The following is a 25255-nucleotide window of genomic DNA, read 5'->3' as shown; positions in this document are numbered from 1 at the left end:
CAGACAGACAGACAGACAGACAGACAGACAGACAGACAGACAGAGACAGGATCAGACTGTCCTCCAAGTCTGTGTATAGGTTGTGTTTGTGCACTGAACACTCAGCTTGTTCAGCAGTAGTGTCGAGTGTCAGAGCGGGGAGGCCCTATGGGTGCGTGTCCCTGGACATGGCTATTTAATCACTGGGTGTCTAACACCTCATAAAGCCCTCCTCCTGGGCTCAGGTCTACCCATAAACTGCAGACTCTCTCAACCAAGACCCCACCATCTGTCTCTAAAGCACTTTTTACATATTAAAAAAAGAAAATAAATAATATTGGCTAGACGGAAGCATAACGTTGCTGTCAGGCGGAAACCTTGCATGTCCAAAACCATTACTTTTAAGGGAATGGAAAAAGAACAGGTGTTCCAATGTAGTTATTATTTAGTTACACGTCATACTTTTCATTGGCTAAACATTTACAAAACCCACTCTCAACCTTGCATCCATCTGTTGAGAATATCATTATAGGTGAAAATCGATTATTATTATTAATATTTGCGTTGTGATGTTGTAAATTGACTATATTTGCTACTTTTACACAACAAAATAGGGCATTCATATGAAATATGATGAAATATGGAGATACTAGGTTTCTGCCAGACAGCGGTAATAACAATTAAAAAACCTCTGTCCTAATGTTTAGGATAGTCTGTCTCCACTATGCGAGTAGATCCCTTGCTTTATCCTTTTGTCCTTGTCTAGCATGTCGTCTCAAAGGTGATAGAGGTTGATGCTTCGAGCAGGTATAGCCACCAGAGTGCATATAGATGTGGGCTCTTTTCATCCAATCAATATCCATCAGCAGAGGGCAAAAGCAAATATGTTTCCCCTCTGTGACTCTGCAATAGATGAGGCAAGACAGCGATCAACCAAGTGTTTAGGTTTTCAGTTTTCCCACAAATGGGAATATTGCACCAAAGCGGGTTCTGATTCAGTCACCGGTCAGAAAATGATACAGGGACTTTGAGACAAAAATGTGTATGTGGGGGGTTTTATGCATCGAAACAACCAAATAAAGCTATGCCATGCATGGTGTCTGCAGACTGCAGACTTTGTAAATGCTCCACTCTTTTTAGCACTATTCCAGAGGCCCCCAAGCTTTCTCCAGACTCTGTCCTTGTTTTCCCCTGATCACACCTGATCATGTCCTGGCATAAATCTGCCAGAGTAGAATGCTAGAGCATGATTTACCGTGGACATCTCAACAAAGCAACGGCATGCCCAGCCTGCATATCACTCGTATAAGCCCCAGGAGTGATGGCACCGTCTGTGACAGCCCTGTGAGACAGGTCTCGCGCGGCTTCTCAGACACAGATGATACTTGACATGAAGTGAAATCCTATTGTTATTCAAATGTGGCTATTATTTTCAGTTTGTTTGGATGTTTACAACACGGGCTTTGAACAGTAGCAGAAATGCTGGAAGATCCATCTTAATGCTGTACCTGACAAGAGATTGAAGGAAAGACACGGATGCAAGCGATGCAATAAACAAAGGCAATGCATATTTATCATTCCTCCCACTGTTGTCATGCATACCGTACTTTTTAAAATATGTGATTTCAATGTTAGAAAAGGAGATAAGGGCCTAAGGCACATCAAATATATGATGTATCTACTGTATGTGTCTACTACTGTACATCCCTATACCCCACACTGACTTAGTTGTAATGTAACATGTAACAGGATACAGGGTTATCTCAGTCACTAGAATTGGTGAAATTTCCCCCACTAATATTAATATAACCAACAATTGATGGGAAAGGGGGTCTTTTGAAATACACTGCCTTACTTTAACATGAGAAGTCTGGAATATTAACTAATGTTAGCTAATGATGACATAACCCAAAATTGGGAAACAAGGATTAAAATGGTTAACGGGTGTGGAAGAAATCAAATTAAAAAAAAAGTAATTGATATCCCAATACCAATACAAACAGAAAGATCTGCACACCAAATAGAAATAGCTCCCATTGAAAGGATTTTGATTTGCAATGTTTCAAGGCACACAGGATCTTCCTCTGATTTTCTCAGAAGTCTGAGAAAGATACTCAAATGATTAAAAATTAAAATATTTTAATGGAAGCTATTTGGTGTGCATATTTATGTTTTTATGTCACTAGAAATAATTCATCACACATTTTGTTTAATAAGAAATAAACACAGACTGTTCCAAAAATAGCAGAAACAAGTGTTGTTATGAGGGGTGCATAATTACCTCTTAATGGCCCCAATCTCTTTGGGCTAATATCATTTTCATAAAAAAATAAAACTTAAAAAAAAACACTAACATCATAACAAAATATGTTATGTGACCACCCTCTGAGATTCGAAGGACATTTGAGCTAGGCTACTTTTACGTGCTTTAAAATTATGTTATGACTATTTACACTTTGTCTATTGCCACCACAGTGTACTGTAGCATATTCACAGAGGTCCTTTTTACACAATATTCTGCAAACCCGGACTCAGTCCCTTGGTGACTGCACAGTTAGGCAATATAGTTTATCATGGTGAGCACAATTTATCACACAAGGATCCCATGGTGAGGCCAAATGACAGAATATTGATGAAATGGCGGTAAGTTTGTGCTTGTGATTTGCCCTAGGCTACAACTGGAGAAGTTCTGAAAAGGGGAGATGATTAAAGGGAAGCTCCACACTGTGGCAAAGAACAGAGCAATCATTGGTAGGCTCTCTCCCCACTGCCCTGCTTCCCCGGGGGAGCAACCAGGCCAGAGTGTAATGGGGCCAATGTCTCTCATTAATGCATTGACAGATATGAAAAGCAGCGTAGCCTTCATGGCACCATTAGTCATGAAAGAAAAAACCATGGATGGAGCTCGGTTAACGAGAAAACAAGGAGGAAAACGGGAGTAAACACGACTCAAACAATAACATGGGATCTCCTTGATGAAAGCGTGTGTGACATGGCGTTGTGCTGAAAACATCAAGCTGTTGCAGCTGTTAACTCCTTCTCTCAACCGTGGGTTCACTTTAAGTATTGTGTGGGTTATCACTGTTTGTTTCTGTATAAAGCACCAAAGGGCAAAGTAGCATTGCAGAAGTCAGTTTTCACATCTAAAACGAGAGTAAACAACTAAGATGTTGTGCAGGAAACTGGCCTAAAATGTAAATTTGATGGTTCATGACTTGTGATTGAAGACAACAGTCAATCATAGCTATGATGAAGGCATAGAGCACTAAATAGAAACAAATTAAATGCGACGGCTGTCAATGTTCTCTCTGCCGCTCTGTCCTGTAAGGCTTATTTAACAGGACAATTTCACTATTAGCACCTTCTATTATTAGTGCAGCACTACCCAAACGTATGCCAATTAATGAGATATGTTGCTTTTTTGTTCTACTTTCTGTAACGTGAGGCTGGTTTGTTTTGTTCTTGGTAGATCTCTTCGGATTGTGGTCTCCACATAGAGTGACAACCGACTCAGTCATATTTACATATACTGACGATGAGGAGGGATTTAAGGACACAACACAACATTTCACTTGAACTTGAGAACTGCAGTAACTAACTAAGCCCCGAGGTTCTCTTCACAGTCATATCAGTGTTAATTTAACTATCAGTGTAAAAAATGACCTATAATGGTCCTCCCAGAGGTAAATTAACATTTCAGATTTCACTGTGTAACTTGCTCTTGCCGCATAGTAAACTCTCTATAGATTCAGGCCTTGTACAGTACATGCTCAAGCTTTGAAAATGTATGTGCCTTGGGAAGGGTTTCAAAATTAGTACAATTTTAGTGTTTTATAATGAATGGTTTTTGAAAGATGGTTTTTGAAATATTATGTTTCATCTTCTCTCTCTCATCATGCACGCTCAAGAACATTACGTAACAATTACAAACTTGACTTTGACAGAATGCATTTGTTTGCATTTTGCCAATTTTTAACCTCACTACCAGAGAAATAAATTCAGAAAAAGAATCAGGTTGTTGCCAAGAATGAGATTTGTGCAAGGAAATGTCTGTCATGTGATGCTGTGGAAATCCAACAAAAAGGCACCTGACACAAAAGGGTGCCATGTCTTCTAAGGCTTTTCATGGCAATCGGATGCTACATTCATGATTTGAGGCATTTTGTTCCAAAAATGTGTTTTACAAAAATGGACCACTAACAATGTGAAAAGGGTGGCATTTTTCCTCGGGCTAGTGGGAATGTGCATGCAAAATCTTACGGAAATCACAAGCTGTATTCATGAGTTAAAAAAAATTAAATAAATGAAAACGGATCAATCCTGCAAACTTTGGAAGCCAATCTTAGCCAATCAGAATGGTATATGGACAATGGGACAGATACGTGTAGATCACATTACTATAGAGAAATTGTGTACGGATTTGTGTGATTTAGCGTGTTTAGCAAAAATCCACCTCGTGCTATAACGGCTCATCTGAAAAATTCAGGGCAGAGGTTCTGAATTTTCACCCAGGGAGTGTGTGTGCAGTTTGGCAGCGAACGGGCTAACAGTGCCGGAGATTAGCTGTACACAGACAGATGGATGGACATACAGACGGACGGACATACGGACGGACGGACAGACAGGGTGCAAAACCCAGTTATGTCAGATACCGTATGCTGAAACCTTGCGAGCCTGTGCGCAGCCTTAGAGCCTCATGATCGTTCCCACAGCCCGCCTCATTACAAAGGGTGGCCAGGCAGTCCAGGCCCCAAAAACACCCTACCTGATGCAGGCTTGACAAATCAGTGTCATCTTATAAATCATTCATCATTTTAAACTTTTTTTAAATTTGAGAATATTTGAACTAAAAATATGAATGTGATGTTTTATCATATCTCAGTGTGTTGGTAAATGTAACCATTGATCTTACAGTCCTTATAGCATTTTGTTTGTCAAGCAGTTACATTTCTAAGCATATTATTATATATTTTGTTAGTTTTTCTTTTTTCTGTGGAAGGAAATCAACACATTTCATCCTCGCATCTCCCTCCTGTTAAGTGAGGGAGTTGTGAGGATGATGCAGTGATGAAGTGAGATGAGCTAATGCGTGCGCCTACCCAGACACCTCACCACATCAAACAGACTATTTACAGTTGTGTGAGAACACATCGTACATGGAGTCATGGACATTCTGCTATTGTGTGCTAAGTGTGAAAGCTCCTGGACATTTTTCTGAGTTCGTATGTGATCTCGATTGAATGCAAATGTTGTTTTGTTTTCCTGTCTATTCTTACTGCATATTGTCAGCGTTTTGTAAATCCTTCACGAGATGCCATCTACAGTACATAACCTTTATTTTATTTTTATTTTTTTTATAAATTATGAATATTACATGTGTTTGGTTTCCTATGAATGTGAATAGACAGGCAGTTGTGTGAAGTACATGCAATGTATGCGTAGGCGTAGGCAGTTGTGTGTTAGAGGTGGTGGTGGGGAGGCCCTGAGGCAGTAAGACCCCATAGACCCATGGACTCAATGTAGAAGAAATACTTGTTGCATATAAAAGCCTTGCATTAAAGCTATAATCCATAACCTTTTACTGAATAAAACAATATTTTGACCAAAGCATATGGTTACTGCATACACTGTGTACCAGTAAGACGACCTAAAGGGCGAGGTCGCGTGCACGCATCCGCCTGGGTGACGGCAGACTGCTGGGCGAGTGCTATCGCATTTGGCATGGGGGATCAACATATGGAATGAATTTTGTACTGGCCACATAATAGCGTGTCTTGAGTATACAGGGTTTGATGAGGTCAGATCAACATATGGAATGTCAGAACAGGTCAACTCCTTATATGGAGATCTTATGGTGGCAGCGGGGGCAGTGTCTTGAGTGTACAGGGTTTGATGAGGGCCCAGGTAGGGCCGGGCCTTAATTTCCGGGCCTGTTGAGAACTCTAGTTTTGGACGGCTGCCGGGCGCAGCTGCACTAATAACTTTGGGGCAGGCCTGTCTAGAGTTTAAATAGACAGGTATCAGTCAAAAGGGAGACATCAAAGAGGAAGTGCAGTTGGGGAAGGATAAACATATGGAATGTCAGAACAGCACAACTCCATATATGGAGATCTAAGGGTTTAAGGTTTGAGGTCAGATGAGTTGCTGGCCGGCTCCATATAGATCTAGGTGATGATCCAGTCTTCTCCATGTATGGCTGGCTATCCAGGGTTTGATGAGGTCAGTGTCGTGATCTTCATACAGTATATGGAGACAGCCATATATGGAGACAGCCATATATGGAGACAGCCATATATGGAGACAGCCATATGTAGACAGCCATATATGGAGCGTCGACCATATATGGTGGCGTGATATGTCACGAGGCGTAACGGACTGACGACCATATAGGTGGCGTGACGTGTCACTAGGCTTGAGGGACTGACGGCCATATATGGTGGCGTGACGTGTCACGAGGCGTGAAGGACTGACGGCCATATATGGAGTCGTGACGGATGGAACAACGGACGGAATGACGGACTGACAGGTTTTGCAGGTTTTCATAGTAATCTGCCGTGGTTGTCTCCCTATCCTGTGGTCGGTTGACAAGTGGTACGGTATGAAGCTCAAAAGTGCAATTTATCTTTTATGTATGTATATCCTCAATATATGCTTTTGCAATGTAGTGGAATAGAGGCACTGTATAAACTAAACTTAGTATCAAAACATTTATATAGGCCTGGGCGGCTGGCGTAGCCGTCTGGGCACCTTGGCTGGTAATCCAGTCTGGCAGTGTGCCACGGGCTCGACTCCTGATCCCGATGGCCTTTACTGCATGTCACCCCCCATCTCTCTCCCCATTTCCTGTCAGCTTACTGTATACCTATCCCTCTATACAAAATAAAATAAAGGCGAAAGCATTTATATATTCATGAAGTACTAAGTACAGTACTAGAGAATGTACTTAAATACTTTCCACCACCAAATTCTATGATTCATGCCTCCTGACTTAGAAAGCAAGAATAGTGCTATAGTTGCCTCGTCAACAATCTCACAGTGAACACACCAGTGGTGATTATATTGGCATACTGTGAATGTGGACAGTATAGCTGCAGAGTTGTGAAGGTCATATGCTGTAGTTAAAAACCTTTCTAAAAATAAAGCGTTAACAAAGTGCGCAAGGTGCCATCACCGTATAGCCTTGCCGTCATACCAAAGCTCATTAAAATACACTAGTGCTCTTTGTCATGAGGGGAACAACCAGAACACAGGCCCGCAAACCCTTTCGGATCTGGACCCATGGTGAAATGCACAGCTACTGTATAGGGCATTTGCATGTGGTGCAATGCCACAGCTGTTCACATTTCCACGCAAGCAGGGCAAAGTGACATCCTGGGGAATAAAGGCTACTTCCTCACCAGCTCTGCAGCAGTAAACACAGCTGTTTGAGAGCCATCACGTCCCTCCTGTTGTTTGGGGAAATATTTCTTGCTTGTCCCTTTTGTGTGAAATATGTGCTTCTATGTAACAATCACTAGAGAGTGTTGAATTCTGAGAAAATCAAATGTTTTTGCTTTCATTTGATTACTATATCAGAGAGTACACAATTAGCAGTGAACATTATGTGTATTATAATTTGCTCTTCTGTGTTCTATTGTATGACTACTGTATAATTGTATTATTGAAGCCAATAGTTATAAACACGTGTTCAGGCATAAACAGGTGTGAAAAGGTTATTCAAAGTCGCAAACTCCTACCTGGGATTTGAGTTTTTCTTTGTATAATAGCAACCTAGTCATGATTGGCTGCCCCTAAGCCAATTTGAGTCTGACCCCATACTCTGAAACGCCGCCAGCCAATCGCATAGTAGTGAACCAGTCATCATTGGCTGCCTCCTAAGACCTGACACGACGTAACGCAGAAGTCTGCACCCACACTGCAACGCCGCAGCGAGGAGCCACTGTATCACGCGCCACTGACAACAGCGGCTAATGTTATGAGCTAACTGTCTGGAGCTACAGGAAAGCCATAACAAAACACAGTGATTGAACCAACAAAAGAACGTCGGAAACAAACGCAAACAACGGCCGTGAGGTTCTGACAAATAAAAGAAACATACACGTGAAAAAATAAAATAAAAAAGGAGGACAGGAGGACAACGGAGAGAGCTTGTTTCACCTGGCAGTTAATGATGAGTGTCATTCTTGTTTTTGTCATACAGCTTGTAACCACAATGCAAACCAATGTTACGACTACACAGTCCTCTTTAAGGGTTTGAACCCAGACTACACAGTCCTCTTTAAGGGTTTGAACCCAGACTACACAGTCCTCTTTAAGGGTTGAACCCAGACTACACAGTCCTCTTTAAGGGTTGAACCCAGACTCCAGCATGGGAAAGCAAGCAAACTGCTTCCACTCTTCCAAGACAGATCCCCAGACAACGAAATCCCTACTTGGCAAGGAGAAATATTGTGCTTATGAGCTTTCAAGCAATAATACTTGTCAAACAGTGACAATGACAATGACAGAGTAGGGAGACCACTTCCAACCAGTGCAGATGTACTACTATACAGATTGGTTAAAATAACGTTATATCCATTGTAATGAGTTCAGGATTGGCAGCTTTAAATTCCTTGTGACATTCATAAAGGTGTAGCAGAGTTTATATCCATCCATATTTGTATTAAATGTCATGTGTAATGTGTGTGATCTGTTGTCTCTCCCAGCACCATGGGTTTTACACAGCGACACAAACAGTTTCCAGTTTGGACCAAATCATTTCTAATTAACTTGAAGGCCATCTTCAGGTGATGATTCATAACTGCCGTCATGCTCCGAATGTGTCAAGTGGATACCATTTTCAGCTGTCACATTTACATGCACGAGTTCCACCCCTCATTCCAAACTCTATAAAATTCTCGGTCAAATAATAACATTGTCTGTTTCTGGACTGTTTATTTTCATGTGGTCTTAGGGAAGGTATCAATTATGCTAGAATTTGTGGAATCTACATAATAGCATAGAGTGGATAAATACAACAACTTTGAGAGAAGGAACTGTGGATAGGCCTACTTATTTCCATTAAGCCGTACCCAAAACAAGAATGTTTTAGTGGCTTAAAATGGCTATGGACAGCGGCAGGATTATGCATGGGTCAGGATTTTGGGAATGGAATGGATGGCTGTTTCCTGGCACTTCACTTCACTAAACCACATGCTGATGTTTCACTTGACTGTTCTATTGTGCATGGCCACGAATCACACAATAAACTTGTGATACCATAAATGTGCATGTCAGTTCTGTATTTTTCAAAAGAATATGATATAGTATGTGTGACCGGATACTGTGGTTTGAGACACAAGGGGGACATGTTCATATTACATTAAAATGTTAAACTCTTACTTACAAGTAGGCAGTGATGGGAAAAGTACTCACAGGTATCAATGCAATATATAAATATAGAACTGTGGTAAAGTGTATGTTTTATAATAATAATCAAACCCTACAAGTAACTAGTAACTAAATAAGAATAAAAAAGAGATGATAATTAACTATTTTGTTTATTTTCACATAGGCCTACTTGAACCTAGGCTACTACATACTTGACCTGTACAACATTGCACTTTCCCCATGATAATGAATATCTTAAATAGCAAATAATGTACAAAAGCCTTACATTTATATTACATTATTATTATGTACAAAGGTACCTTTTCACACATAAAGTGATGCCTGGAATCAGCCGTGCCAACATGTGGCGAAGTTACAGCCTTACCAACAGAAAGTATCATTAGTTATGAAGAATTACACAGGGTCTTGCACTACACTTATCATCTCAATCAATATTTGAGCTTTTCTTCTAACAACAATGTCATGGTTTGATAACTGAGACAATTATATAAGAGACAGACTGGGACTGCGACAACACGCATTTTTCTTCATTTTCATCATCATCATCATCATCATCATCATCATCATCATCATCATCATCATCATCATCATCATCATCGTAATTATCTTGAGCAGCAGCATTTTTTTCAACGGTAGTTACAAAGATATAAACACAGCGGCCTGGGCCGTGGCTCAGCGGTCCAGGCACCTTGGCCGGTAGCCCGAGCCTGGCAGTGTGCCGCGGGTTTGACTCCCGATCCCGACGGCCTTCACTGCATGTCACTCCCCCATCTCTCTCCCCCATTTCCTGTCAGCCTACTGTCTGTCTCTCTATAAAAAATATAAAATAAAGGCGAAAGCCACAACAAAAAAAAGATTTAAACACAGCACTAAACAGCACATTGTGTGCAATTAATAAATGGCAGAAGAATGGATTACTAGACAATCTTATCAATAATGTCAGAACGCACAGCTGTGGTGTGGAGACCACAAAACTACCACAGTGACTTGACAGTGGACGACGGGTAAAGTCACTTTATACTTTTATTACAAGATACAACATCATATCAACAAGAATGATGTTGTTGTGTTTATACTGTTGCGTCACAGAAACACATTGCTACTAATGGGAGGTGCTCGGCTGCGTGTCAGTGCAGGCACACTTTAGCGTCACCAAGATGGCAATAGCCGCGAGCGGCAGGCGTCTCTTCCGGGTTTTTAGACAGCTGGTGGATGGAAATGAAGCTTCCGGGAATCTGGCTGACGCGGCATTCTGCCTCGTGGGTGGAGCTTCATTTCAGTACACCAGCTGTCTAAAAACCAGGAAGAGACGCCTGCCATGAGCGGCTTTTGGCCGCGCATGGAATCCCAAGTGTGCTTACCCTGTGTAACTGGAGAACAATACACACCACACTATACGTGGAGGAATATGTTTACACCCCCAAAATACACAAAGAAACTTTAAAATAGAGACATTTTTGCAATGTAACCATTTAATTACCCTAAAACGACAATCTGTTGGAATAAAAACCTTCAACATTCGAACTGTGTTCATATGGCTAAAAACTAAAAACAAACAATACATCAAATGTATTTCGGTCAATTGTTCCATTAGCACCGACAAGTGTCTCAAACCATTGTAGCTGCATGGTCACACACACAGTAACATCCTGGGTGTACTGATGTACTTTTATGCACCTTTTCTCCACCTCTTAACTCTTTGAGAGTTTCATGGATTTCTATATAGTTTTTAGACTTCTCTATGGCAGAATGGCGTTTTTGAATGATTTATTGAAAATTCTCTGCTGTGAATGTGTGACAACGAAAGACCTTCAGAGAAAGCTTGGCTTGTCTGCTTCCAGGAAAAAAATGAACTGAGTTGATAAAATGTTTAGTTGTGGTGTTGGAAGCCATTTAAAAGAGCCTGCATTTACACTGGGTAGTGTTTCTAGGACAACAAAAAAAGTTATGACCGGTTGAAGTTTTATTTTCTAAATAACTTTTTTTCTGCTGGGCGTACATAGCCATGCAATATCTCATTTTAAAGGGTGAGTTGTCTAGTTCAATTAAAATAAAATAAAAAGTTTCTCACATGTACCACTGTAGATATTTTGCCATCTATAAATAGCATGGTCAGTCATGATCAATCTGACCTATCCAGCTAAAAGTCCCCCTAGCTCTGAAATGGAACATCATATAAACTCAATTCTTTTTTGGGGTAAAATTAGACATTCTAACGCACATTTTGATATATACCATGTTTACATAGTCTTACCAGTACCGTGTCTATTCATGCATGTATCTCAAAAACCTGTTGTGAAGAAACAGTTTTGATAAAAAACTCATCCAAGGACATTGTTTTGATATGACTTTGTGCCCATGATATGTATCAAAATATAGACTTGAATGTATACTGTATTATAACAAAAAAATTGGGTTCTTACCATCTACCGTTACAGAGTAAATCACAGTTGAAACTCGCTTAGTCAAACCATAAACCTCAGACTAGTGAACAAAATAGCCATGACAGGTCTAACTCATTGTAAAAGCTTGTCTTTTATTTTTTATGACTAACATAATACAATTATAATAAATATTACAGAAAATAAATAGGCCTACATACAAAACAGTTGTCCCCAAACTCCCCAGTGTCCCCAAACCACTGCATTCCAGTTGTTCTTGACGGTGTGTGTGTGTGTAGGCTAAATTTAAAAAAAACAACAACTGAAATGAATGAATGCATCCGGTTCAGTGTCGGAGAACTCCATCGCAGTCTTGACTCTTCGTCTTCATCATCATCATCATCATCATCATCCTCCTCATCTGATGCCAGTTCTAAATATATAAAAAATAAACATTTAGCTGTAGTCAGCCCGGCCAATAGCCAGTTGGGGGGGGGGGGGCGTAGGCTATCTGACATCATCGTCATCATCATCATCACACGGAGACACACTAAACAATGTACAATCATGATTGTATACAATATACAATGAATGCAATTATCATGCAAGCTCAGACGTCAATGAAACGTCATACAGATCTTATATAATACGCTACTGTTAGCTTCACTCCCCGTCCCCCCTCCGATCCTTGTAGCAACGTCATCATAACCACGCGTTGCTTCAGTAAACGATGCATGTTTGTTCTCCGTCTTTGTAGACAGTAAATAAAAGGAGCGAACATTACTCTAAAGATCAGATCGCCTATAAGGCACGCTACAATATAAAATACTTGTACTGCCATGCGTGCATGCCTGCTACGATACATTTGTACTGCACCAACCAACCGATCGACACCAACCCCCCCTCCAGCCCTTAGCCAGCACCAATGCACCGACCAACACCATTAGCCAGCACCTTCGGTGCTGGCTAATGGCTGGGGGCCATCGTGGTGAGTCATTCTGGCGTCATGATCTGACTAGTAGTAGTAATTATCCAAGCATCTATTTGTAGCGATCATCTTATGATTTCTGATCACTATAGAAGGGCATTTTCTACAATAAGATTACCTCAAAACATTCCGGGTTGATCGTCTTCTTCAATGGTTTCCCGGTATAGCTCATCGGACGACGATGGGGAGACAATGAAAAAAGGAGGGAGGGAGCAGCGAGTCTCGCTGTAAGCACTGGACCAGGGCTACTCCGCCTGGAGAAGGCGACTGGGACGCGTATGGATCAATACTACTACCACAAAACTCGCTCAAATAAATAGTACTGCTTTCAACTTTTTCTGCTAGAAAATCGCTCGGGCGAGACGGCAAACAGGCAAAACAATGATAACTATGAAGACTCCCTCTGCCCCCACTGTTTACAGGGGGTGGGACCAGCTTCCAATGGCAACACGTACACGTGTGTCACGTGACACGGGTTTTCTGGGTAATGTAGTTGGAATATAAGCTCAGGAATTTAAACAGCGCTTCGGAGCATATTAATATGTTTAGATTCATCAAAAACTGTGAAGACGCCAATTGGCGTCATTGATCATTTACGGAATTCTGATGAAGACGCCAATTGGCGTCTTTCATCTTCTAAGGGTTAAAGGACCACTTCACCACTTTTCAACTTCTCTTCCTATAATTGGTCCTAACTAATGTTCATGATAAAATACCACCATTCTTCTCTACTCAGTCTGTGTCTCATAGGAAGGCTGTGGGCAGCTCAGAAACCCGTCCACCAGTGACATCATCGATGGTGAATCCAAGCTATCTTTTCCTGAAAACTTGCAATGCAAAAGTTGAAGCCATCGTTCTCACTATAATAAAAATCTAAATATATTTTAAAACAAATCTTGTTTAAAAAAAAATCTGCCTAATGATGATGTCACTGGTGGACGGGTGTCCGAACTGCCCACAGCCCTCCTATGAGACACAGACTGAGTAGGAAAAAATGGTGGTGTTTTAACATGAACATTAGTGAGGACCAATTATATGAAGAGATGTTGAAAAGTGGTGAAGTGGTCCTTTAACGTTTCTGTTTTTCCCCAAATGCAATCAGCTCTGAGTGTATCTCAAACCACGCCCATTCAACTACACGTGTTTTCTTCTCGACTTTTCATTAGCCACTTACAACCTGCTATCCCTATTTTGGGCATCTCTGGGTATTTTGAACAATTTAAAAAAAACATTTTAAAATAGTATTCTATAGTCTGTATACACACCTGCCGTGGGAGGATCGACGATCCAATTTTGCCTATTGCCCATGAGGCCATATTAAGTGAGGATATCAGTCTGAATACAAACAACAAGGCCAGTGCAATTCATGAATATCCACTTAATGTATGTATATGAAGTCAGAGAGCACAGCTCTTCAAGTGTATGGAGATTGGCACAGAGTATCCAGTTGCGAAAATCTTTAAGAAATGTATTACTGTAATTGCACCAATACAACAAATTACCGATTGGTCTGGAGGAATGTCAAGGCTACTACATTTACTGTTACAACAAGACAGGGTCTAGATGCTTGTGCATCTACTATTTTCGCTAGAGGGAAGAAAGGAGTGGACTAAGCATATAACAAGTAAATATAAAATATATATAGCCTATATATAAAGCTTTATGTGAAAATAATTGAGTAGGGGTACTTCCTTGGCCCACTGGCAGTGGCAGCGTGTACAAAACATGTATTGCTGATCTATCCAGTGGTTTGTGAGATTAGCCCTGAACAGACAAACACTTGACTCTTGTAGACGGCTTCCACGCCATAATAATAGCAGTTAACACTGCTGTAAAAATAGTAGCAAAAGTAAACATCAGATCAGACACTGAATAACACAAAATTACATTCCTATTGAGGAAAAACTATTATTTCCATCCTGATCAAATCAAACATGCATTATTTACACTAATAGCTTGATGAAGTGTAAACTGTCAAACTGTCTCACGCCCTGAATTCGATAAGAGCCAAATGGATAATAACTACCCCCCACTTCCCCAGCACTAAAAAAAAGAACTAAACTGCTAAGAAACTTGTTACAAATGTCACATTAAAGCCCCCATCTCATCTATAATGCCCTCCGAGTCTAGCAATCTCTCGTGCCTTTATCCCCTCTTTGGACACTCAAATCTCCATTTCTCTCAGAGCAGTCAGGGTGTGCGCTGTGACAGAATGTCAGGCAATTATACAGCCATGGCTCATTGAGCTGGAGGTGGGCTTTAGTGCTCCAGGCTCCCCTCCCCGTAAGCAAGGCAGCAGATGAGCGCAGACACTCCCCGGCCGCTATCCCTCGCTCAACTCTTTGAGTCGAAAACTCGCCGACAAAGTCTGACACTAAGTTCTAATCAAAGGACACGTTTAACGCTTTGCCAACCTTCACGAGTGCGAACCCTGTCACACTGTCGTGGGGTAATTATGATGTGCCAGAATGTAAACGAGGACAGTGAGCGGGGGACGGCAAAGTGCTGGGGAGCAAAGACTGAATTATACACACACACAGACGTATGACATTGTCCTTGTCGACAAGAGCAGATCTACAAGCATAGGTTCTTGTCAGCAAGTGCCAAGCGACACCGAGCAACACGTCATACAATGGAGTATAAATTAACCACTTTAACCATGGTGTCCCGTCCCACTCTCTATGTAGAGCATGCCATACCTTATAGGACTAATAAACAACAACAACAAAACATGTCTCTTCAAAAAGAATTTCCACAAGAACAAATTTCAAAAAGAAAATTAAAATAAGGCTTAAGTGGTTAAGTTCAATGTCCCACAGGGAATCCAGACTTCCCTGCTGATGACACACACAGCGGTGCCACTGATAACTGGCTGAGCTGCAGGGGTGAGAATGACACAGTCGTCCTGTTTAACAGCTGGCAGCTGGAGGTAGTCTGCCTCACCGAGGAATGTTCACAGAACATCGCACTTCATCTGGAGCAGGTGACACAACAACACCGTGCAACGCTTACTAAACAACCCACTTCTGACAACGGTAGTAATTGACAGTTTTTTATTTTAGACATTTTCATGACTCATCATGTAAACTGATTCTGTCCCCCGTTAATACTGGGTTTGCAACACTTGGCAGAATATAATATGGTTGCCATAAAGTACCCACAACTGCCGCACACACCCTTTAGGTCAAAATGCTTGAGTTTTTATTGTCTTGATTCAGAGCTGCCACGTTAATAAAAGGCTTTGACACAATGTTTCCTTGCTCTTCAATTATTTGAAGATATCCTTGAATAGTGTCTACTGAGCACTGAAATACTTCCCTTTCTGTTGCCACATATTACTGTGGTCATTTAATATGTGTCCAAAAATGTGCTTCAGAGTACGACATAAACAACCTTTTAAACTTATAAAATGGGCAATAAAACATTTCTAGCGATCTCTCTGGAAAATAAGTAGTATAAGTATTTTCAACACAAAAGGCCATGACATATTTTTTATCTGTAACACTGCAGAGAATAATACATTTTCTGGAGACGTAGGCTCCATGATTCTAATAGTATACAGTAGAGCTATAAAGGGCATTTCAGACAGGGAGCAAGTGACGCAGCAGGCGTTCTCGCCTGCATCAGTGACGTGTCTGCTCATGAGGGGCGCGGGACACGTATTGTGGGAGAAAAGCTCCCCACAATCCAGGTCTAGTCGCCCAAACGAGCATGCACAAATGAGCACACACGCGTCAATTTCACGGGACCAACTTCTCTGTGCGTCCAGAATAATCGGCCGCCTCTCATTGACAATGAATTACCAAGGCGCGTCAGTGGCTTCCCGTCTGAAAAGGCCTTAAGACAGATAAACAAGTTCAGGACTAAGGTCCAAGTGTTTGTACAAAGTGATTATATAACTCAAATATTTATAATTAAATATATGTTGGAGGAGATGCGCTTTGCTGCAGAGGAAAATTGCATTCTATCAGCAGTGCACCCTTCTCTGTGTGTAAGCAATGCACCAGACCACACCTCATTGTAAGATCAACACGCCCACTGGCAAGATGCAATTATTAATGTCATAGGTACTGAAGAACAGTCTCTAAGACCATATGCCCGGTCATGAACAGTTTGGGATGAGATTGCAAAAAAATGCTATTCTGTGAACAGTCTCAGCACCATAGAACCCATAATGGTTCTGTGAACAGTCTCAGCACCATAGAACCCATAATGGTTCTATTCTGTGAACAGTCTCAGCACCATAGAACCCATAATGGTTCTGTGAACAGTCTCAGCACCATAGAACCCACAATGGTTCTGTGAACAGTCTCAGCACCATAGAACCCATAATGGTTCAAACAGAACCTTTGCATCTGATGGATGGATGGATGGATGGATGATAGATAGATAGATAGATAGATAGATAGATAGATAGATAGATAGATAGATAGATAGATAGATAGATAGATAGATAGATAGATAGATAGATAGATAGATAGATAGATAGATAGATAGATAGATAGATAGATAGATAGATAGATAGATAGATCTGCGTAGAAAGAAAGAAAGAAAGAAAGAAAGAAAGAAAGAAAGAAAGAAAGAAAGAAAGAAAGAAAAAGAAAAAGCTGGATGTTGTTTTTCAATCATTAATGTTCCTCTTCTAGCACAATGTGATAATGTCATAGTGACATTGTGTGGATACTGTATGGACCAGCACATGGTGAGCTGTCCTCCCAAGGTGCATGGATGTTGATAATGGAGCCCTCTACACTGCAGGTGTCCATGTCAGCCAAAATTACCAAAATAAGCTCCATGTTGACATATTCTCCAAGCAGGCTAATGCCAAATGTATAATATGTCACAGTGCGACCCGTGAGTTTGTAGATCTGCTATTTTCAGCACAGGACACATATACCTGTATATAAGAATGAACCAGGCTTAATTGCTCGTTATTATTCATGAGCATTGTGGAGCAGATGCTAGCTGTGACACCGGCCCCCCTACTTGTCGCAACACCCGTCTCGGCTAGCTCTTATGGAGCAGGTCACCTGCTGATTGGTTGGCTTCCTTGAGGAGTTGACTCTATTAGCTAAGGCAATGGGGGTCTTGGACTCTGATGTGTCTAGAATAGATATAGTGGGTGAGGAAAAGTATGTGTCGGATCTCCCGGGAGAAGCCTTCCCGAGCCGAGGACATTGCGGCACATGCTTCACACGTTCCCTGCGGTGTTAGCAACTTGACTGTTAAACGCTGCGTTCAACAGCCATCACTTTGAGGCAACAATAAAGCCCAGAAAGATCAAGAAACAAACCATGTTGAAGACGCAGCCACATGTAAATCACGGAATAATGCCTCGTAAAAATCAAAGAAGAAACACGCGCAGCAATAACAGCTAATGCATTATTAAAAAAGCTATTTTTCATTGGAAATGCACAGTGCGCGACCATGCCCTGACATGTCCATCAAGTCCAGGACTGAGATGTCATGGCATTTACTTTAAAAAGAAATCTTAGAGTATGAGAGGCTGTCATAAGAACATATCTTATGACAGTGAAGTGTGCAATAGGTTACAAGAATAACAGAACCAGTAAGACACCTGAGGGCGAGAAACGACCTCGGGCGAGGTTGCGTGCATGCATCCGCCTGGGTGACAGCAGACTGCTAGGCGAGTGCTGGCGCCTTGGCATGGGGGGTCAGATCAACATATGGAATGAATTTTGTACTGGCCATATATGGAGCGGTCCTTGTGTGTACAGGGTTTGATGAGGTCAGATCAACATATGGAATGTCAGAACAGAACAGCTCCATATATGGAGATCTAAGGGTGGTCCCAGGTAGGGCCGGGCATTACTTTTCGGGCCTATTGAGAACTCTACTTTTCGCTGCACAAATAACTTTGGGTTATTAGTGCCCGTCTAGAGTTTAAATGGACAGGTATCAGTCAAAAGGGAGACATCGAAGAGGAAGGATGGATGGGGAAGGATCAACATGGAATGTCAGAACAGGTGAGCTCCATATATGGAGATCTAAGGGTTTGAGGTATGATGTCAGATGTGGAGTTGCTGGCCAATATTGATGACATCAGGGATCTCCATATATGGGCTTAATATTGATGACATCAGGGATCTCCATACATCAGGATGATGTCACGTGATGTCACGAAGCATGACCATGTGATCATGTCTGGGGTGACCAACCAACCAACCAAATAAACAACACACTGATGGGAAATGCACGATTCCATAGTAAATGCGACCTGCGGTCGCAATAACAGACAAATACAAAATTGTGGAGCTTACGCTGTGATGCATCTCATTCCAGACAATCCTCTGGTTTGCAGCATAAAAGCAGGAAAATAAGGATTTAATTAAGCACTGAGACGAGGTGGAAAGAGACATAACGGACTTGCACATACAGGAAAGGCAATTACAATATCGGATATAAAGAATATGTACAAAATGCAGTTGCGGGAAATCATAATTAGAAGTGATTATTTTCATTGTATTATTCACCAACCAAGTGAATTATTATTAACCTCAACAAAAGATGTATGAATTCTAGGAAGGATAGTTTGAACACTCATTGTGGAGCAAAACACTTTGTGACTTTTGTACTCTAGCTTTCACAAAGAGTAAAATTAGTTCAATTTGGTAATTTTAAAGGAGAATTTGCTCAAAATAATCTTTAGTGCCTTCTGTTTGAAAATTGTCCCACATAACTGAGGGATAATTTAAAGGAACCAATTTGAGAAGGACTAGAGGTGAGACTGGAAGGGTAACGTTGCTGTAAAGGTAATCCATGATGAGAACTGTCTCTCAGCTGAATTGGGCTGTCAGCTCCACGTTAACCTTTACCCTGATGCAGCATTTTAGGCTTCAAGGTTGTTTTGAGATGGAAATCCATGTAACAAAGATCCAATCCAGCAAACATACAACCCATCTGATAGAAAGCAAAGGTTTGCTTTTCCGCGAACAATTGATTTGGTCAATCTCACAAATTCTATTCATGTCCTCTTTTTCTCTATTTGCAAAGTACATAGAGACGAGAAGGACACAGGACTTTAGTGTGCCGCACCTTCCTCTGCCCTCTTGGGGTTAGGTTGTTGATTCGTTAACAAACACAGATCAATAGAGGGGCCTGAATGGAGGACAAGTACAAAGAATTAATTTCCGGCGCCAGGGGCTTACGATGGCGAATCACCAGCTTTAATCAACAGTGTCAAGTCACAAAGACAAATGATGTTTACAGTGAAGCAGCGTCCCGCCTGCAAACAGAAGCCTGGCTCTGTCTGTCTCCTTCCTTACCAGTCTGTCGAGGCTTGTGCCAGCTGCAGTGGTAGGCCGCTCCTCTGGGCTGTACGGTCTGAAGCGGGCGTTGAACACATCCGAAACACCGCGGGCAGACCTGCTCATTCCTGCGGGTTTGGGCTGACCACAACCTTGAAAAACCTGCAATTATACAGAGATGGGCACCCAACCTTCAGACTGCTTGAAGAGCTAGAATTATATCGCGGAAAATAGGGAAAACACGATGTTTAGTTAAGGCCTTGTGGGTCATTCACCCCAGATTACCAGCATGACGTTGCTCTGCAGTAAGTCACATTTATCAAACCGGGTCTCCAACATGACCATGACCAACGTTATAAAAGATGGAGTTAAGTATTTACAGGATTTTGTAGGAATACACCACATAGTTGGAGGATAAACACAACTGCATCTGTTCCATGAGAAAACCAACAGAGCAGTTAGCCTTGAACGAGAACTGGCATCCAACGTTGTGTAGGCAGAAAAATGTCTTCACAACCACCTCATTTTTTTTGTCTTGCTGTGACTACAATTTTGTGGGTAAAGGAAAATGCAGTAAAACACAGGAAACACATTAACTACTGTTAGTTGAACTAAGATTATCTGACCAAAATGGAACATGTAATTCAAATACAAAGACCTAAACTTGGACATAATTAGAATGTATTGGACTATACACCTAAGACGCAGAGGAGTTGTTTTGGAAAGCATACGTGTAAGAATGTGAAACTGCCATATAACTTATGGTGGGCTACCCACTTAAAGTTTGTTACTCTGTAGTTTAGTGGGAGTTTTATTTGGCATCAACAACCCATTGCACATGTTTTTGTTTCCCCGAGGGATACAGATATTCAACGTACCCTGTAGGAGACCTGAGCACTGTTATCTTGCATATTCATGATGGCCTCTGAAATCTTGACATCAATGGGCTCCATGACCGATTCGATGTTGAACGGTCCCTCCAGTCGCTGTGCCACCAGCAACATGGCATCTGTCACAACAGAGGTAAGGAAGAGAAAGAGTCGTTTATGAGAGAGGGAACAAAAAATACACATTCAGTCAAAGAAACACAGAAAAAAGTGTGGTAGGGGTGCAACAGTTAATCAAATCGAGCTAATTGATTATAAAAAAATGGATTTGAACAATCAAGTAACATGAATGGGCCGTATAAAGTACAATAGGGCTGCAACCGGCAAACACTGTCAACCTGGCATCCCTATTTTGGGAACGTCACACTCATTATAGGCTAAAAATATGATCAAAAATAGAAAAATAAATATGTCGTGAGCGCTATTTTTGCGTCACACTGTAAAAAAAAACCGATTAATCGAAAGAATAATCAATGGAAGTAAATCATTAGAAAAATAAGTGTGGGACGACATTTCTCTCTAGCCAGTGAATGATAATTTGCTCAAATACAACAGACCAACAAATTATACTATTACTTTTCACCATCAGTCACCCGCACACAGTACACAGTTTTAGGAGCACCAAACTATTGTGTCACACCACTGATTACACAGCTATGTCAATTACTTATTCTTATTCCATTTCATCACAGCACACCAACACATAGGCCTACTCACAAGGCTTCTGGGGGCTAAATTACATTTTTATGTAGATCAACTCAATCGAGTGGACAAAATTTAGTTAACGTGAATAAAGTGAATGAGTCATTGATCTAATGGGATTTTTGAAAGCTAAGCATTTTGAGGTCATATTTACATGCACTGCGGGCCATGGATGCAGTGAGGTCAGCGGCTCATTAATATCCCTGTGTGGACAGAAACCATGAGGCCTTGTCTGAACACAAGAGACACTTTGCATTAGCATCTCTGAACGGCCGCCCTGTCCCCATCACGTCCAATCAATGTCCCTGCAACCCTGAAACGCTTTACAAAAATGTGCTCAAAACGTGTATTTGCATACTGTAGTGGAATGCCATTTTTCACGCCATCTTAAATCAGTTGGGCACGAGCTGAGCTCACTCATTAGCCATGAAACAATGACACTGTGCTCTCCACCCTTGAGAACAGCTCATGTTAATGTTACTGTCTGTTATGGGCGGCGGTGTAGAGTTTGAGTGGTGTGTCACAGGGGAGGCTGGACAGCTCCCCCTGCACTAACTCACTATGGAGGATGTCCCGGGTCTGGACAACAGTCCTGTTTTAGTCTAGGCAGCAAGGCTAAAGGAGTTCCTCTGTCAGGAGACCTCCCAGGACAGTACCTCAGTGGTGGTCCGTCATAATGACTCCACAATTACCTCTCGACTGAATAAGGTCATCCTGTCATTTTGAGGCTACGGAAACACTGGCTACTAATATGATCATATTTTCCATGCTTGCTCCAACATTTAAGGGGGCCATTTAAGCACTCAGTCCGTACCAAAATTCAAGTGGCTTGTTCCCATTGTTACTCAGGTCTTTTGGCTTGGCGGCGCTCCCTAAAACCCTTCATTAGGAGCAAAGATTGATATCACAGATACAGCAGCCACCTGATATGTCCAGGGAGAGTAGATCTGTATCTAAATGGTGCTATATCCAACAACACTGAGAACTGATAATAATGTAAATAAATAAATAAATAAAACATGGTTAAAAAAAAAAAACAACAACTCTAAAGGGAATGATACGGTAATATTTCCAAAAGCTAAATTACATTTGCACCTCTTTGATAGCAGATTTGGCCCAGGCCTACTGTACGTCTCTTGGGAGTTCAGCTTCGCTAATGTTAAGGGGAAAGAGCTGAGAAACATTAGCTCAGCTCTGCCTCCATTTCCTTTCCAATTACGTCGAAGGCCTAGTCTTTGAAGAGCACTTCTGTTTGTTTACACTTGGGGCTGAGCGTATAGCCTATAACGCCCGCGCTCACATTTTCACACACAGAATAGTTAATAGGTTAGGCCCCCCCCCCCCCCCCCCCCCCAAAAAAAAGAGAGAAAAAAAAGTTTTGTTCAGCACTGGTTCATTGCACCAAGTATAGTTTCAACAATTCTGGAGTAAACATTCAGAGAAAACAGCAGCTCTATAAGCTCGCAACGTGACAAGCTTGCACAATTTCACAGATTAATTTGGTATCAATGAAAAAAACAAACATTTGTACATTCTGGATAAATTATCACCAAAGGTGCGTTCAGACTTGGATGGTTAGAGCGGCGCGATTACATACAAAGTCAATGCAAAGACGAGAAGTTGTGTGAACGGCGCGGTGCGACCTGGCGCGGTACAAACGGGACGAACCGAGGCGAATTATAAATTCAAGTCTGAACGCAGCTTAAGGATTTAACTGCATAGTTAACGGGAGAAAGGAATGCTATCCATTGAATAGTAAGTTGAAGGTTCACCATTAGCTAAAAGGAATTACAGAAAGGCTGTACACTGTACAGCATGTATGCGTGTTAAGAGACATACACATAAACAATAAAAGTGCAGAATGCTGTCACCTTCTTCCTTTTGTTTTTAGAGAATATTACAACTTTGATTATGCCAAACAGCTGTTCGGTCTGATTATGATGTAAATGCATGCAACCCGCCTCAGGTTGGCCGACCTATTTCGAAAAAGCCACAAATATATAATCACAATCAAACATGAGTCTGTCAAGTGCAAATGCTGAAAATTCTAAATTCAGGTCATGGCAACGAACTGGGAACCGCTCGTATCTCTGAAGAGAACAGAGTACTGCCTCTAGCATCAAGGATGATGGCAATCATTCCCAAACAATGGGTGACTTCTATTTATCAGATAGACTCAAGAAAACCGAGGACTCTGGAACTCTGCCTTAGTACACACTGAGAGAAACAGAGAGAGAGAGAGGTGGGGGGGTGGATTGGATAGAGACATAGAAAGAAAGCGAGAGAGCAGGAACAAGAGAAAGAAGGAGACAGAGAAAATGGAAGGCGTGGATGGGGGGTGGCATTGCTGATTGGGTCAAGTCAGGGCAGGGCAGTTCTCTCTCTGAGGAACAGCAGCCCATGTGCTACATACAGTATGGCAACTCTGCCTACATGGAGAATTAATGACTCTCATTTATGAAGAGTGCATGAAAAGTCCAGTCCACTGTGGCATGGCTGCTACGAGGAGCCAAATGCTCCCCGCATCACTTTTGCAGTGCAGAGATAGGCCACTGTCCAAATTAAACGGGGAGGGAATCTGGTTATCATCACGACACAGCTATGCAAATACACAGATCTTGTTCTATTCAGAGATGAGCAGGGTCTGAAGACAATAACTGGCTAATCTTGCCCTGCTTCATGTGATATATTGAGTGGCACAGTAAAATAAGTAAAATTAACACTGCGCACCTTACAAAACGATGACATTGTTTAACGTTTAAGTCGTATTACTTAATTATGTGTAATAGCCAACTCATTTACATTGCCTTGATGAAAGGCACACCCAAAACATTTGGAGGAGCAAATATTGCTCTGTGTTCTGCCTCTTTATCGAGATTGATGCCCACTTAAATTCAGGCTATGTCAGCCGGCGGCAACCTCCATCAGACAAGGACAAATAAGGAGAGTGAAAAGCCCATCTATGGCTCTTTGCCTCTGAAGAGATCCACGGGATGAAAAATGGCTCTTGTGTAATTTGGGTTCTGTAAAGCATAGCTCATCTGTGGTTCACTCAACCAACTAATGGTGCTATATGAAATGCTGCAAGAATGGCAGGGAAAAAGCATATTGTCCCTCGGACACAATTTGTCTGCTAGAAAAGTCCTTGAACACGTGTACAGTAAGCACGTACACACTCCCACACACCTGCACTACCCACCTGCATGCCCGCCAGCCCGCACACACGCACACGAACACGCACACGCACACACACACACACACACACACACACACACACACACACACACACACACACACACACCCCGTAAGAACGGTGACAAACGGTGCTTTAACTGTTCTTTTGAAATATTCATAGCAATAAAAGAAAACACATAAAGATGACACCCTCATACTGGCAGGAATTACATTTCCTGCCAAATTTTAAAAGCTTTAGTAAAATGGTAATTTCCCTTCCATTTCCAAAAGACCAATGTCTGACCAATGAAAATGCTCCAGTCACAGCAAGGCCAGTGATATTGTACATTCTCAACAGCAACCTCCAGAGACTTGTTAGGGGCAGTCATGCAGCCATGCAGTAGCATTCTCTGTTCAATACAGAGATCAGAAAGAGCTTGCTTTGACTGTATAAATACTTGCAAACAAGCCATATTCGAGGACTTT

The 25255-nt window shown here is 41.6% G+C and overlaps 1 protein-coding gene across 1 annotated transcript in view; it reads right to left on the bottom strand.

Annotated features, from left to right (window-relative positions):
* LOC306935395 (glypican-6-like) overlaps positions 1-25255 on the bottom strand; it is a 166246-nt gene that overhangs the window by 65073 nt on the left and 75918 nt on the right. Inside the window, exons 5-6 of the mRNA XM_079518426.1 lie at positions 20885-21015; positions 20025-20168 (exon numbers count right to left, since the gene is read on the bottom strand). Of these exons, the coding sequence (XP_079374552.1) occupies positions 20025-20168; positions 20885-21015 (275 nt within the window). The remainder of the gene's footprint in view (positions 1-20024; positions 20169-20884; positions 21016-25255) is intronic.

The sequence above is a fragment of the Electrona antarctica genome (genome assembly GCF_951216825.1).
Source record: "Electrona antarctica genome assembly, chromosome: 13".
Taxonomy (NCBI): domain Eukaryota; kingdom Metazoa; phylum Chordata; class Actinopteri; order Myctophiformes; family Myctophidae; genus Electrona; species Electrona antarctica.
Note: the sequence above shows the minus strand (reverse complement) of the source record. Positions and strands in the feature narration are given on the sequence as shown.